The 11,923-nt window shown below is 53.6% G+C and overlaps 2 protein-coding genes across 2 annotated transcripts; both read left to right on the top strand.

Annotated features, from left to right (window-relative positions):
* Nucleotides 1-5,542: 5,542 nt before the first annotated feature.
* On the top strand, nt 5,543-7,876 carry Z519_03949 (uncharacterized protein; the record flags this gene model as incomplete). The annotated part of the gene is made up of 3 exons (XM_016761696.1): nt 5,543-5,648; nt 5,819-5,917; nt 5,976-7,876. 3 exons carry the CDS (start codon nt 5,543-5,545, stop codon nt 7,874-7,876), a joined length of 2,106 nt encoding a protein of 701 aa, XP_016622034.1.
* A 1,674-nt stretch (nt 7,877-9,550) lies between these two features.
* On the top strand, nt 9,551-11,105 carry Z519_03948 (uncharacterized protein; the record flags this gene model as incomplete). The annotated part of the gene is made up of 4 exons (XM_016761695.1): nt 9,551-9,627; nt 9,699-10,343; nt 10,453-10,686; nt 10,742-11,105. 4 exons carry the CDS (start codon nt 9,551-9,553, stop codon nt 11,103-11,105), a joined length of 1,320 nt encoding a protein of 439 aa, XP_016622033.1.
* Nucleotides 11,106-11,923: the final 818 nt, after the last annotated feature.

Below are 11,923 nucleotides of genomic sequence, written 5' to 3'. Positions count from 1 at the left end.
GGGGGGGGGGGGGGGGGGGGCCATCTTGCATGACCACATGCACGTCAATTGAAGAACTAGCAATAAGGTGCCCTGCTGAAGTGGGCTGTGGGCTGCAAGTGCGGCTCGCATCGTCTCTCCCGAGGCGTCACCACGCCGATGGGGCCCAGCTCCTCCAGTCTTCGTGGAGGGATGGTGTCGAAGGGGTCACACCCAAGATCAAGGGCCTCGATCACCATCGTCTTGAGGTTCCAATTTCAACGCCAGATCCGAGTGCCATAGCTCTACTGAGCATCATCTCAGACTACGACAAGACGAAACCAAGTTCAACGATCCACCTGTCGAATAATGACAGTATCTCTGCCTCAGATACGGAACTGCAACTAAAACCAGAATCCGAACCAATTTGAACCAAACAGAAGTTCAGATGGTCCTGTTTGCCAATTGCTCCGACCCTTCAGGCTAGGTGCCAGGCAAGCCAGGGTCAGGCTACCCGGCCTTTCGGAGAAGGGTTCTAGGAAATGCACAACGCCGATCGCACTCGCTTGTTGTTGCTGAAGACCACACCACCATGCTCAACAAACTGCGGGCATGTACAAGCCGGGGGCGGGCCGAAGGCCGTCCCCAGACACCATTTGATCTCGGGCGATTCCAAGGCCACTAGCCTTGCCAGATCAGCGGTTCCAGGTGGCTCGTTTTAACACCAATCGCTAAGTGTGTGCATCAGAAACCTAGCCATGCTAGAAAGAGCCACCATTGTCTTAAGCTCCCTAGTATGGTATTCTCGAAGTCGGACCTGAGCGTCTAAAGACTAATTACCCATTGTCTTTTTTTTTAGGAGGGAGGGATGGGGGTTTGAAAGCCTTGCGGCCCTTCAAAGTATCCCTTTCCATTGCCGCTGATCCCCGTATGGATGTCATGTTTGTTTGAAGCTCTAACTGTTGGCTCGGCCACCTGGGACTGTGTCTATTCAGTGTAGCCGTAGAACCAATGTTCTCTGTGTTGACCTCGGAGGGAAACAACGCCTGATCTTCACAGCAGCAGATTATCCGAAGCACTCCGGGGTGAGCGAGTCGCGAGTAGCCTCTCGTCCCCATACTCACACCGCCTGTCAGAAGTATGTGACCGAAACCGCTCCCTTCCGCCACAAGAAGGAAGAGGGTGCTCCGAACATGCCTCTAATATTATCTCAGAAACAGTGGTTGCCAGATATTACCAGGCCCCTTCTATTAAGCGCAAGGTTTCGATTACTAGCAGTGAGGTAAGAGGTAAGAAGACAAAATTCTGGTTTGTCAAGCAGCTCAGCCATCTCCGCCAAGTATACCCATGGTCTCGGTTCTTTTCCCCTCCAACAAGGTCAATTCAGAGTGCTTCCATGAGACAGACTCAGGTCCAGCTCTACAGTCGGTAGACATCTTTTTCTCTGCTGACTCCATCGTTAGCCTTATCGGGAAGGGGAATCTTCCAGGTCGACCGACGGTCCAGCTTCGTCCTTGTCAGATGTAAGGCCGAGTGGGAAGCCCCATAGCTAGGGAGAGCCGGAGCTGGTCAGGGTCGAGGTGAACGTCTTGACGCTCGGGCCACTGGGCGCTTTGGTTCATTCTTGTCAAAGTTCAGCTGGAATTCGAGGCACCATGGCAGTCGCCTCAGACGTGACAAATTTCGCGCTTGTCTCGGTGGACGCGGTCACAAGAGAGCATGATTCGTCAGGGTGAGGCCCGGAAAATATAGTCTAGACTACGAGAAGGCCAGCTTTTTGCGAAAACGAGGTCCGGTCATGGCGAGGAAATAACCTGAATCGGCGAGACTCCACGGCTGGATGCACGACGCAAGCCAACTACAAGCTCGCAGTTTCGAACTTGTAATGGAATAAAAACCAGAGTAAGCAAAAATACGGCGGAGATTCCAGTCTACTCAGGATACCAGTCTCTTTCGGATTGTCAGTGATATGAGCACACACTGTACTGCCAGAAAGAGATGAGTGCAAGAAATATGACACTTCGAGTCCAGCATGCTGGGCGGAGGGTCATGGGCCAGTCTGGATTGAAGAAGGACGGATTCCTGAATGAGCATTGCTTCCGTGGACCATCCGCTTGTGGGCTTACACAGTACTTGGTACGAGAAGAGTCAATCGAGTACTTACGTGTGTGTATTTGGTGGCTTGGACGAAAGATGCCCTAGCTAGGGAAGTTCGCGTGGAGGACGTTGGACGTAGAGGAAGGTGGAGGAAGAGAAGAAGGTGGTGGTGGTGTGGAGATACAGTCAGGGCGCTGAGGGCAATGGTTACGCAAGTGGGTGCGCAGTTGCGAAGCTGAGTGGTCACAGGATGGTCATGGGGATCTTGGAGTGATTGGCCAATGGTATCAGCTGACAGATGGCTTGTAGGTCACTCGCCGACTCGATCGCAGCCGAAATCAAGAATTTCTCGAACCGGAGCACTAAAGCTTTGCGCTGTTTGGGAATCGAGCATATCTGGAAGGGAAGGGCTAGCCTAGCGACTGCTCACAGGTTCGCAGGTTGCCTAGGCTCGTCCGGATGCCGTATAATGAGTGGATGGCAGCCATGGCACTAGCTGGTCGCCATGACCGAAGGAAAAGGGAACCATGGATAGGCATTTCCGCCACGAGACAGGGGTATGGGAGGGGACGAGTCTTTTGGAGGGGCAGATGACCTGAGATGCCGGAACGAGGACAGGGCGTCGCAAGCTGAATGGTGGGATGGGTTCGGCAGGCTGCGCTGGAGTGAGAGGATGAGAGGATGAGAGAGAGAAAAGAAGACGTGCTAAAGTCTAGCTCGCGTTGCTCGCGTTATGCTCCCAGTTCGCTCGTTCCGGGCACAGCCAGGATTTTAAGACCCGAGAGACAGCAGACTTGTTAGCAGCATTAAAGGACGATTGAGTTTGGGGAGCCTCGATGGATGATGAAAGACACTCAATACTAACGGGAGCCTAATAGAGTCATTGGAGTCATCAGCTACAACTCTGGTCAGTGGTCAGTGGTCACTGGCCACTACGCGCACCGCGCCCACAGCACCCACCTGACTGCCTAACTGGGTGGACCCCGGCTCGTCACCGGAAGCCTTTTGCTGCAGCCCGAGTCAGTTTCAATGCCTCCAAGCACCCACCAGCGCCCAGCTATGTAGGTACATACCTAAGTACCTAGGTACCGACTTGTAGGCAGGTAGGTAGGCTCTATTTGTTGCAGGCAAGAGTGAGCCCAAGAATGCCCCAACTACCACCCCTACCTAAGAAATGGGTAAAACTATGTCCGGGTATACCATCCTTGGGTACTAGGTGCCTACGTACAGTTCAAGAAGACGAGAGCGACTACCCAGTCTGCAGAAGTTGACGTCGTACCGTATATCAATTGTGCAGTTCGTACCTCCCTAGGCTGCCAGGCTAGGCAGGCACCACCCCTGTTCCCTGTTTGGCTGTTCGCTGCCCGGCGTCTTCTCCCTTCGACTGCTATTCTAAACTCCCTCCCCCGTTCCACCTTCCCCCCCCCCCCCCCCCCCCCCCCCCCCCCCCCCCCCCCCCCCCCCCCCCCCCCCCCCCAACCTTCTACTTTAGTTAGAGCAACCCTAGTAGTCGCATGTGCCGCCCAAACCGTATCTCGCTCCCTGCCTGCATCAATCGCACGCTGCCGTCGCCGCCGCTGCATCAAGCATCTGCATATGCTTCCCGCACGCACGCACGCACCACGCGCACGCAGCCCCAAAAACCAAAAGTATCATCAGAAGTATCAAAGCTACTGTGCGATTGCATTTGATTGATACTATCATCGTCAGCTCGTCCTTTGACCCCTTGACAGACTTGGGTCCCCACCAGTTCCCCGAGTCGACCACCGACCCGAACCCGTCTCTGTCTCTGTCTTGTAGTAGTGGCTTACTGCTTCCCACTCACACACTTTACGCTCAACCACACACCCTCGCCCTCCCCGCTCTCCGTCCCTCCATTTCTTTCGTCCTTCCACACCTTTGTCGCCATCTGGCGCATTGTCTGGCCGCACATCTCCCGCACCTCTCTGCTGCGAGGCTCTACTCCCTGCCAGTCCAATCTCGTCCAGCCCAATCCACTTCGATCGAAAACAATTCTCAAATCATTGAGAGACGGTGCGCCTCATCCTCGCCGGTCACCACGATCCGTTCTATCCCTGCGGCGCCAGCCTAATCGCCTAGCTGCCCCGGCAGCACTGCGGAAATACCTCAAAACAACATCCACCCTCCCAAAAGTGTATCGTGTGGTTCAGTCGAGGGAGATCCACCAGCCCATTCAAGCGTAACAGGGATACGGAGATAGACTAAACCTCTTTGCCTGGAACACATACCTGCAGCGACGCCCGCCTTAAGCTTAGACACTCGGCACCAATTCCTGCCTGGTTCAGGCCTCGCCGTGTCTCTCGCCGCAAGCAAATGTCGAATCGGTCATCCCCCAAAGTGCTCATTACTACGTACAGTCAGGGTTCACACAATCAATCATCCGGCTCTGGTGGCTCTCTTTTTCAAGCCCGCGTCGTCCCAGACCACAACCTTACCCATCAGCAATCAAATCAAGCCGTCATCTCGCCTTTCGCCTTCTCATCCATTTCCATTTTTATCCTTCATCATCATCATTCTCAGTCTGATCGCACATTCCCCAGATTCCATCTCCATCCAACCGTCATCAACCTGGTCTTCCAGTCACTCCACGGGAACTCGGTTCACAAACTGATCCTAACGTGCCATCGTTGGGCTATCGCCACCACTAAACAATTGGCCTGCGCGTCCCGAAGCCCGCCCAAAAGTCGAATCTCCTCGGCAAAAAGTCGTCATTTTACGAACACACTGACCAGTTTCGGGCGGGGGAACCACCAATTTTGACTGACTGACGGTGCCTAGACACAAGGGGAAACGAGGAACCAGTCAGCGAAAGAGCCGGTTCCAGGGAGAAGACAGAGAGGGGGAAAAAAGGAACAGACCATTTCTTGACTTGCATCTGCAAGCCCCGAGCGCCATCTCCCGCTCTTCTCTTGTACTTCCGCGCCTTTGCGACAGGCAGCTCACAGATCAAAAAGCTCATCACTGACCGACCGACTGGCGTAACCAGCCGACCAACAGCACCTCTTTTTTGGCACAGAGGGCCACTACTGCGGCACTAAAACTCCCCCCAGTTCCCAGCTGCATCCTTTGCCGTCCACCTCCACCAATCTACCTTCCGCCGCGGCCACTGGTTCCAGCATAACCCTCGTCATCCTCGCTAACTTTACTTTTGCTGCACGCCTGCAACCGTGCTCTGCACCTGTGCACGCCTTACTCCCGCACCTGGCTTTGCTTTCTGCTGCCGTCGCCGTCGTCGTCGCACTTCAATATTCCTATTGTCGCACATTGCTCAAGAGGCGGGGAGCTGAGGCACTGATCAGACGCAGGCACCCTCCCTCCAATCTTCAAGTTTTGGTCACCCAGCTCTGTGCTGCCTAGCAGCTCCTGGCGTGCTGATGCGGGTGCAGAGCCTGCGCATCATCACCACCACAACCGTCTCCTCCACCCATCAACACCGCCACCATCATTTCATCGCCGCGGTGTTGAAATGTCCATTTATCCACCTACTCGCCAGCCTACAAATGCTTTGAATGGTGTCGGCGACATGAGCGATGGTGCAGGAACCATCGATCCTGCAGCTTTGAACGCTAGTGGTATGTCATTTTCTATTGGTTTCGTAGCCTGACCACTTGGGACATCATCACGCATGCGTCCGTCGAGGTTTGACTCGTGGATGGCATGGGCGCATCATCGACATCGCTCGACCCTTTCCTTGATTGAAACTCTCTGTCGCGTACCTTCGCTGACTGCCTGCGTGTAACAGGTGGATTGATACAGTCATCAAACGAGTCAGGCCCGCGGGGCATCAAACGAAGCCGATCTCCCGAGCAATATGGCGAATATCATCCAGGCGACGATGATGGTGAGTGGCGGTGCAGCTTTTTGATACGCCAGAATGTGCTAACGCCCCCAATTTCCAGGCCCGCGCAAACGTGGTCGGCCGTCAAAAACGCCCAGAACTTCTGGAGACTTCACTGCCAACGTCGACGCTCTCCCAACACCTTCCAGCCAAACCTCACCAGAGCTGAACCAGACACCCAGAAATCAAGCAAGCGCACAACCACCAGCCTCGACGCCGGTGCAAGCATCGCCGCCGCGGACTCTTCCCAAATCGACCATCAAAGCTCTACCGACAGTAAGGGACCATACCAGCGACGTGCTGCAACCTGAAGGAGATGAATATGTGCCGCGCGAGTACGACGAGGCGGGCGAGAAAAAGGTGGACCAGCTAGGCTATCTCCACGGCGGACGAGAGTATAAGATCCGGACGTTTACCCTTCCCGGGAGAGGGCAGAAGCTGTTCATGTTGGCGACCGAGTGCGCGCGTCAACTCCAGTACCGAGATTCCTATCTTCTCTTCAACAAAAACCGCTCTCTCTTCAAGATTATCGCTAGCGTCAAAGAGAAGGAAGAGCTCGTCAACCGCGAAATCCTGCCATATTCGTACCGGTCGCGCCAGATCGCCGTGGTGACGGCGCGCTCGATGTTTCGTCAATTCGGCAGTCGCGTGATCAAAGACGGTCGAAGGGTTCGAGATGATTACTGGGAGGCCAAAGCGATCAAGCAAGGATTCACCGAACAGGATGCTGCTGGGGAGAAGCGACCCGGAGCCGCGAGAGCCAGAGAAGCGGCAGCCCAGGACCAGCTGAATGCTCGCGCTAGCGTCGTTGCGGCCTACGGTGACATTGTCTATAGCAATGGGCCCGGCTACGGAGCTGTACAGCCGCCAGCTCTCCATTCCGGGATTGCATCAACCATGGCTCAAATGGCTTCTTTCGACCCTGCCTACGAATCGAGGTACAAAGATATTGTGCGGCCGAGGCACGACATAACAGGCCCGCCATATCAGGACCTCACTCGATCAAGTTCCGATGTTGAATTGGCAAGTCAAGCAAGCCATGCGGCCGAATACAGCAAAACCATTAATCAACAAAATAGATACCGGCGTGGGCTTGTCGACGACTATTGGCGCCGACCGCATGAACCGCCTATATCGACACCGCCTCCCGCAGAAGCCGAAGTTACAACGACAACCCATCCGTTCTCGTCGCCCCGGTTCAACACGAGCGACGTCCCTTCTAGTCAGCCTAACACAATATCTCATTCTTCCCAGCCTCTGCCGTCCTCGATGAATCCTCCTTCTTTCCCCCATCAACAGCCTCCCATCCAATCGCCCATTCGACAACCAAATCTGCAGCAGTCCTTCGCTCGCGAATCTTCACAATATACCCCGCAACATCCGGGCTTTCAAAGATCGTCCTCAAGCCTCCCCATCTCACAACCCTCTTCCCAACCTCAGCCATTGCCCTTCGGAAGTGGGGGATTCCCGCACGCTATCAATCCACAACAGCAGCAACAACAGCAGCCGCAGCCGCAGCCGCAACAACAGCAGCAGCAACAGCAACAGCAACAAAGCTGGGGAGCTCCTCCACCGCAGCCTCACCAGTCCCCAGCTCTTCATCGCATGACTACACCTCAATTCTCACCCAGCTTGGCACAAGGACAAATTCCCTCGCCTCTGCCCGGTGGCACACATGCTAGTCCGTCTCCGCATCCGCAACAGATGCAGCCACCACAGATGCCATTGCTCCATCATCAAGGGAGTTCTGGGGGAATTGGGGGACAGCAGCTTTATGGGCCTGGAGCAGGACTACAGGCGATTAATGCTGCTGCAACATACGTAGGTATCGGAAATAGGAGCATCTACCCCATGGGGGGACAGAACCAGTTTATGCAGCCCAATCCTCAGCATGGACAAGGATGGCCTGGGCCTCAGGGTCAGGGTCAGGGAGGTGGACAATGGACACAAGGGTTTCAGTAGGGCTTTGACCCGATTGATTTTGAGTTTTAAAACCCCCAAAAAAGGAAGAGAAAAAAGGACACTTGAGATTGATAATCGGTGACGGGACCTTCTCCCTTCTAACGCATCAGTTGGACGGGATCCGACTACTTCTGAGAATTGTATACTCAGTTCTTCGGTTGCCACTTGGATCACAGGACAGCACAGGACAAAGGCACATACAGTCAGATATCTTGTTTATGGGTTTTCTGTTGCATGGAATGCATTGGGAGTGGGTTGCATAGCGAGGCGGCATACGAGCAGTCTTTTTGAAGATATGGACAGCTGAGCATTCTTGTCGGGGGGGTGCACAGTGAAGCGCGTGGATTGGAAGCGGCACGCATTGAAAAGGTGGAATTACAAGCACCAGTGGGCCTTTTCTTGGGGGTTTCATCACCTTTTTTTTTTCTCCTAATCTTCTCTTGATCTTCCCTTCGTGTCGGCTCTCTTTTGTTGAGCGACAGGCACAAGGAGATGGACGCGTTCGGTGTTGACGAGTCGGGATACCTGTCTTTCTTCTACTTCTTTCCAAGGTACTTTTGCCGTCGTCTCCCCCTGTATTATAACCTTTGGCATCTTACTCCCCCTGTTGGCTTTTCCGATATCTTCTTCTGTTGCATTTGAGGGATTCTCATGGCATTGGGAACGAGGGACACGAATGGATGGGAAACATGTTGCGCAATCCGCCTTTGGATCAACCTCTACGTACCAGTTTTAATTTGTGAATTTGAAATCGGATTTTAATGGAAACACAGCGCCTGGTCTCTCTCTCACCCTCTCTCACCCTCTCTCACTCTCACAAGACACCTGCACCGAGCGGCTCAAGACGAGATGCAGGTAGTGAAAGACGTTACCACGCTATCAGGGTGAGAGTTGGGCATCATTTTACATCGTCTTGCTGCTTCCCGTTTGTGCACACCAAGAATGATTTGCTCCACGAAGCAAGCAGCGTCATACTCCCACAGCTTGGGAACGAGGAACGAATGCCTCAACGTGCCGCTCCCCTAACGCATCAATGACCTCAAGAACTAATGACGACGAGGACCATTGATTCGTACAATGGTGCCGAAATAAGCGAAAGACGCTGAAAACCTCCCCTCCGGCAGATGAACACTATGAGGTGTGTTGGGTGTGCTTGGGCTTGTCCGGGCCGATAGGTACGAACGGAATAGCCTCCTGTAGCGATTCATGTCGAGCCCTTTTCACTCTCCTCCCGTCACCACCGACGTATATCTCTCAAGGCTGTCTGGACGCTGGAGGAAATGTCGTGGGGTCAAAGCTTGCCAGCTTTATCTGCCGAGCTAAGTGGCCCCACGAGCGAGCAAGTGGGCGTCCCATTGCCCTCCTAATCGGACAAAGCCTCGTCGAGATCGAACGAGACACGACTCACCTCTTTTAATTGTCCGGCTGCATTTTCGTTCGTCGATGATCAAATTTATTGCAAATTATTTCTTGGTGACAGGTTCTGAGGGCCCCCCACCATTCACAACCCAAGTTACGCGATACGGTGAGGATTCTCGCTTTTTTGCTAATCGAACCAAATCTTCCACCAGTATAGCCATTCAGACTCGAGCAGCGTTCGGTCTGTCGCTGTGTGTAGCTGATCTCTAAGCTCTTTGTCGACAAGGGCTTGTTCAGAAGTCGGACAAAGCACAGATGGGGGTGGCTTCGGAAGTGAATAGGGAGAAGCAGTATGCTACGGCGAAGGTCCCTCTCAAGGTGATAATAATAGGGTATGTTCATCTCCCCGGACGAGCGCCTTGCACAATTACGCAAAACAAAATCTGAAGATTTGACCGTCTAGGGCGGGAATTGGGGGCCTGGCTGCAGCTTTGGCTCTTGGGAAACGAGGACACAATGTCCACATTATCGAGTTTGCTCCCGAGATCCAGGAGGTCGGAGCCGGTATTCAGTGTGCACCGAACATGCTTCGGCTCCTGGATCGATGGGGAGCAGGTGCCAAAGTTCGACGGACCGGTGTTGCGCTCGGTGCTATCCATATCTTGCGGTGGCAGGGAGGATCTCTTCTCGGCAGCGTTCCGATCAACCAGGCGCATGGCGAGCAGTTTGTCGTGCACCGTGCCGACCTGCAAATGGCCTTGCTGGAGAAGGCCATGGCTCTTCCCAATGTGAAACTGCAGACCAACACGAAGGTCGAAAACGTCCAGTTCAGTCCGGCTGCGGTGGAACTCCACGACGGTTCGACAATCTACGGAGATGTGGTGCTCGCGGCCGACGGTATCAAATCCATGGTTCGTGCGAAGATTCTGGGAGACGACAAAGATGTCGCAATCCCGACCGGCGACGCGGTGTTTAGAGTCGTCCTCACCAAAGAGACGCTGAGCAACTACCCCGATTTGATGCCCTACATCGAAGAGAAGAAGGCAATCCGATGGGTCGGACCAGGACGACACATCATAGCCTATCCTGTGCGGAATCATGAGATATAGTAAGTCTTTCCTCAGAGGATATGGGTGCGTTGTTGCTGGGGATTTTCTTTTTTCGAAGATGTCGCTTTTATTGGGATATGGCCAGATACAGTGCTAACGACAACCCAGCAATGTGGCGCTTGCCCATCCTGATCGTGGTCGAGTTGATGAGAGCTGGACCACTGTGACATCGAAGACGAATCTGCTGTCGGAATATGAAGGATGGGATCCGAACTTGATCAAGATGTTGGACCTGGTCCCAGAGGGGGATGTTTTGGAGTGGAAATTGTGCATGCACATGCCTCTTCTAAGATGGGTCAGAGGATCGTGCGCACTCTTGGGAGACGCATGCCATCCCATGTTGTAAGTTTCTCTCTTGGTTCGTCCTGGCAAAGTTGGTTCTGACCATTTCCCACAGACCATACGTGGCGCAAGGTGCAGCGCAAGCCGTGGAAGACGCAGCATCCCTTGGAGTGGTCCTCTCGTCGATATCATCCAAGGACGAAATCCCCGCTGCACTTCAAGCGTACGAGAAGGCACAGAAGGCCCGAGCCGAGCACATCCAGCAATCCTGCCTGTCGACAAGGGCCGCGCTTCACCTACCCGACGGCCCGGAGCAGGAGGCTCGTGATCAGAAGTTCAAAGTCTTGTCCTCGGGCGGCTCGAACGATGACAAATGGGGGGATCCACAGATGCAGAAATTCCTCTGGAGTTGGGATGCTGAAGCTAAGGCGGAGGAAGCTTGGAGAGGTGAGCAGAGCCCTTTTTTTTGGTTGTGTTGAAACTATTTGGATTTTACTTTTGAACGCTAACTCGGCAACAGGTATGAGGCGTGAGCCAGCCACACAGAGTCGGCTGTGATTTCAGGGCCAGATCGAACCTGTGAACAAACAAGCGATGCATTGGTATTTTGCTGCAATGCATAAACGGCAGGAACTCCGGGGAGTTTTACTGATCAGTACAGGCAGCGAGATACAAATATGACCGGCGGGGTTCGGTGTAAGATATACATATATCATTTATATATAAACATATCAGTCTATCGGATTTGCGCAACACACGTTATTGCCTTTCTAAAAATACAATTCCCCAAGCGGATACAAGCCAAACAAGCCATTGTTAACATTGCTGTATTTCGAGGTCTATGGCGTGGAGCAGGGCACATGGAAAAGGAGAAGCTATGCATCGCCCACCAACTTCAAAGGCTTCACCCATCGGTGGCATTGCCCGATTCGGCTTGAGCTTCATGAACTTCTTACAAGTAGGCGCTCTGCAATAACGGGGTGCATGTTCCGTGCCGCATTAGCCCGGGGGGACACCTTTTCGGAAACCCAAACATGGGAGACACAGAGACATGTGGCAACTCGGACGATCGGATCCCAAATATTTGGTGGAAAAGCTCCCTCTGTACCCAGCATTACCCTTGCTAGCACCCGGGTTAAAAGACAACCAGTCAGTTCCTAGGGAATCTGACATGGATGAGACGGTGGTGATGGGGAGTCGTCCGAAGTCCTGAGTTTACCCACCACAGACAGACCCCTTCCCGATCTTCTGGCCGAATCGAGGCTACCTACAAGTACATAGGTACCACTACCGAGCA

This window comes from Cladophialophora bantiana (assembly GCF_000835475.1).
Source record: "Cladophialophora bantiana CBS 173.52 unplaced genomic scaffold supercont1.5, whole genome shotgun sequence".
In the NCBI taxonomy this organism is placed as follows: domain Eukaryota; kingdom Fungi; phylum Ascomycota; class Eurotiomycetes; order Chaetothyriales; family Herpotrichiellaceae; genus Cladophialophora; species Cladophialophora bantiana.
The sequence above is the reverse complement of the archived record's forward strand: the minus strand, read 5'-3'. Positions and strand labels throughout refer to the sequence as shown.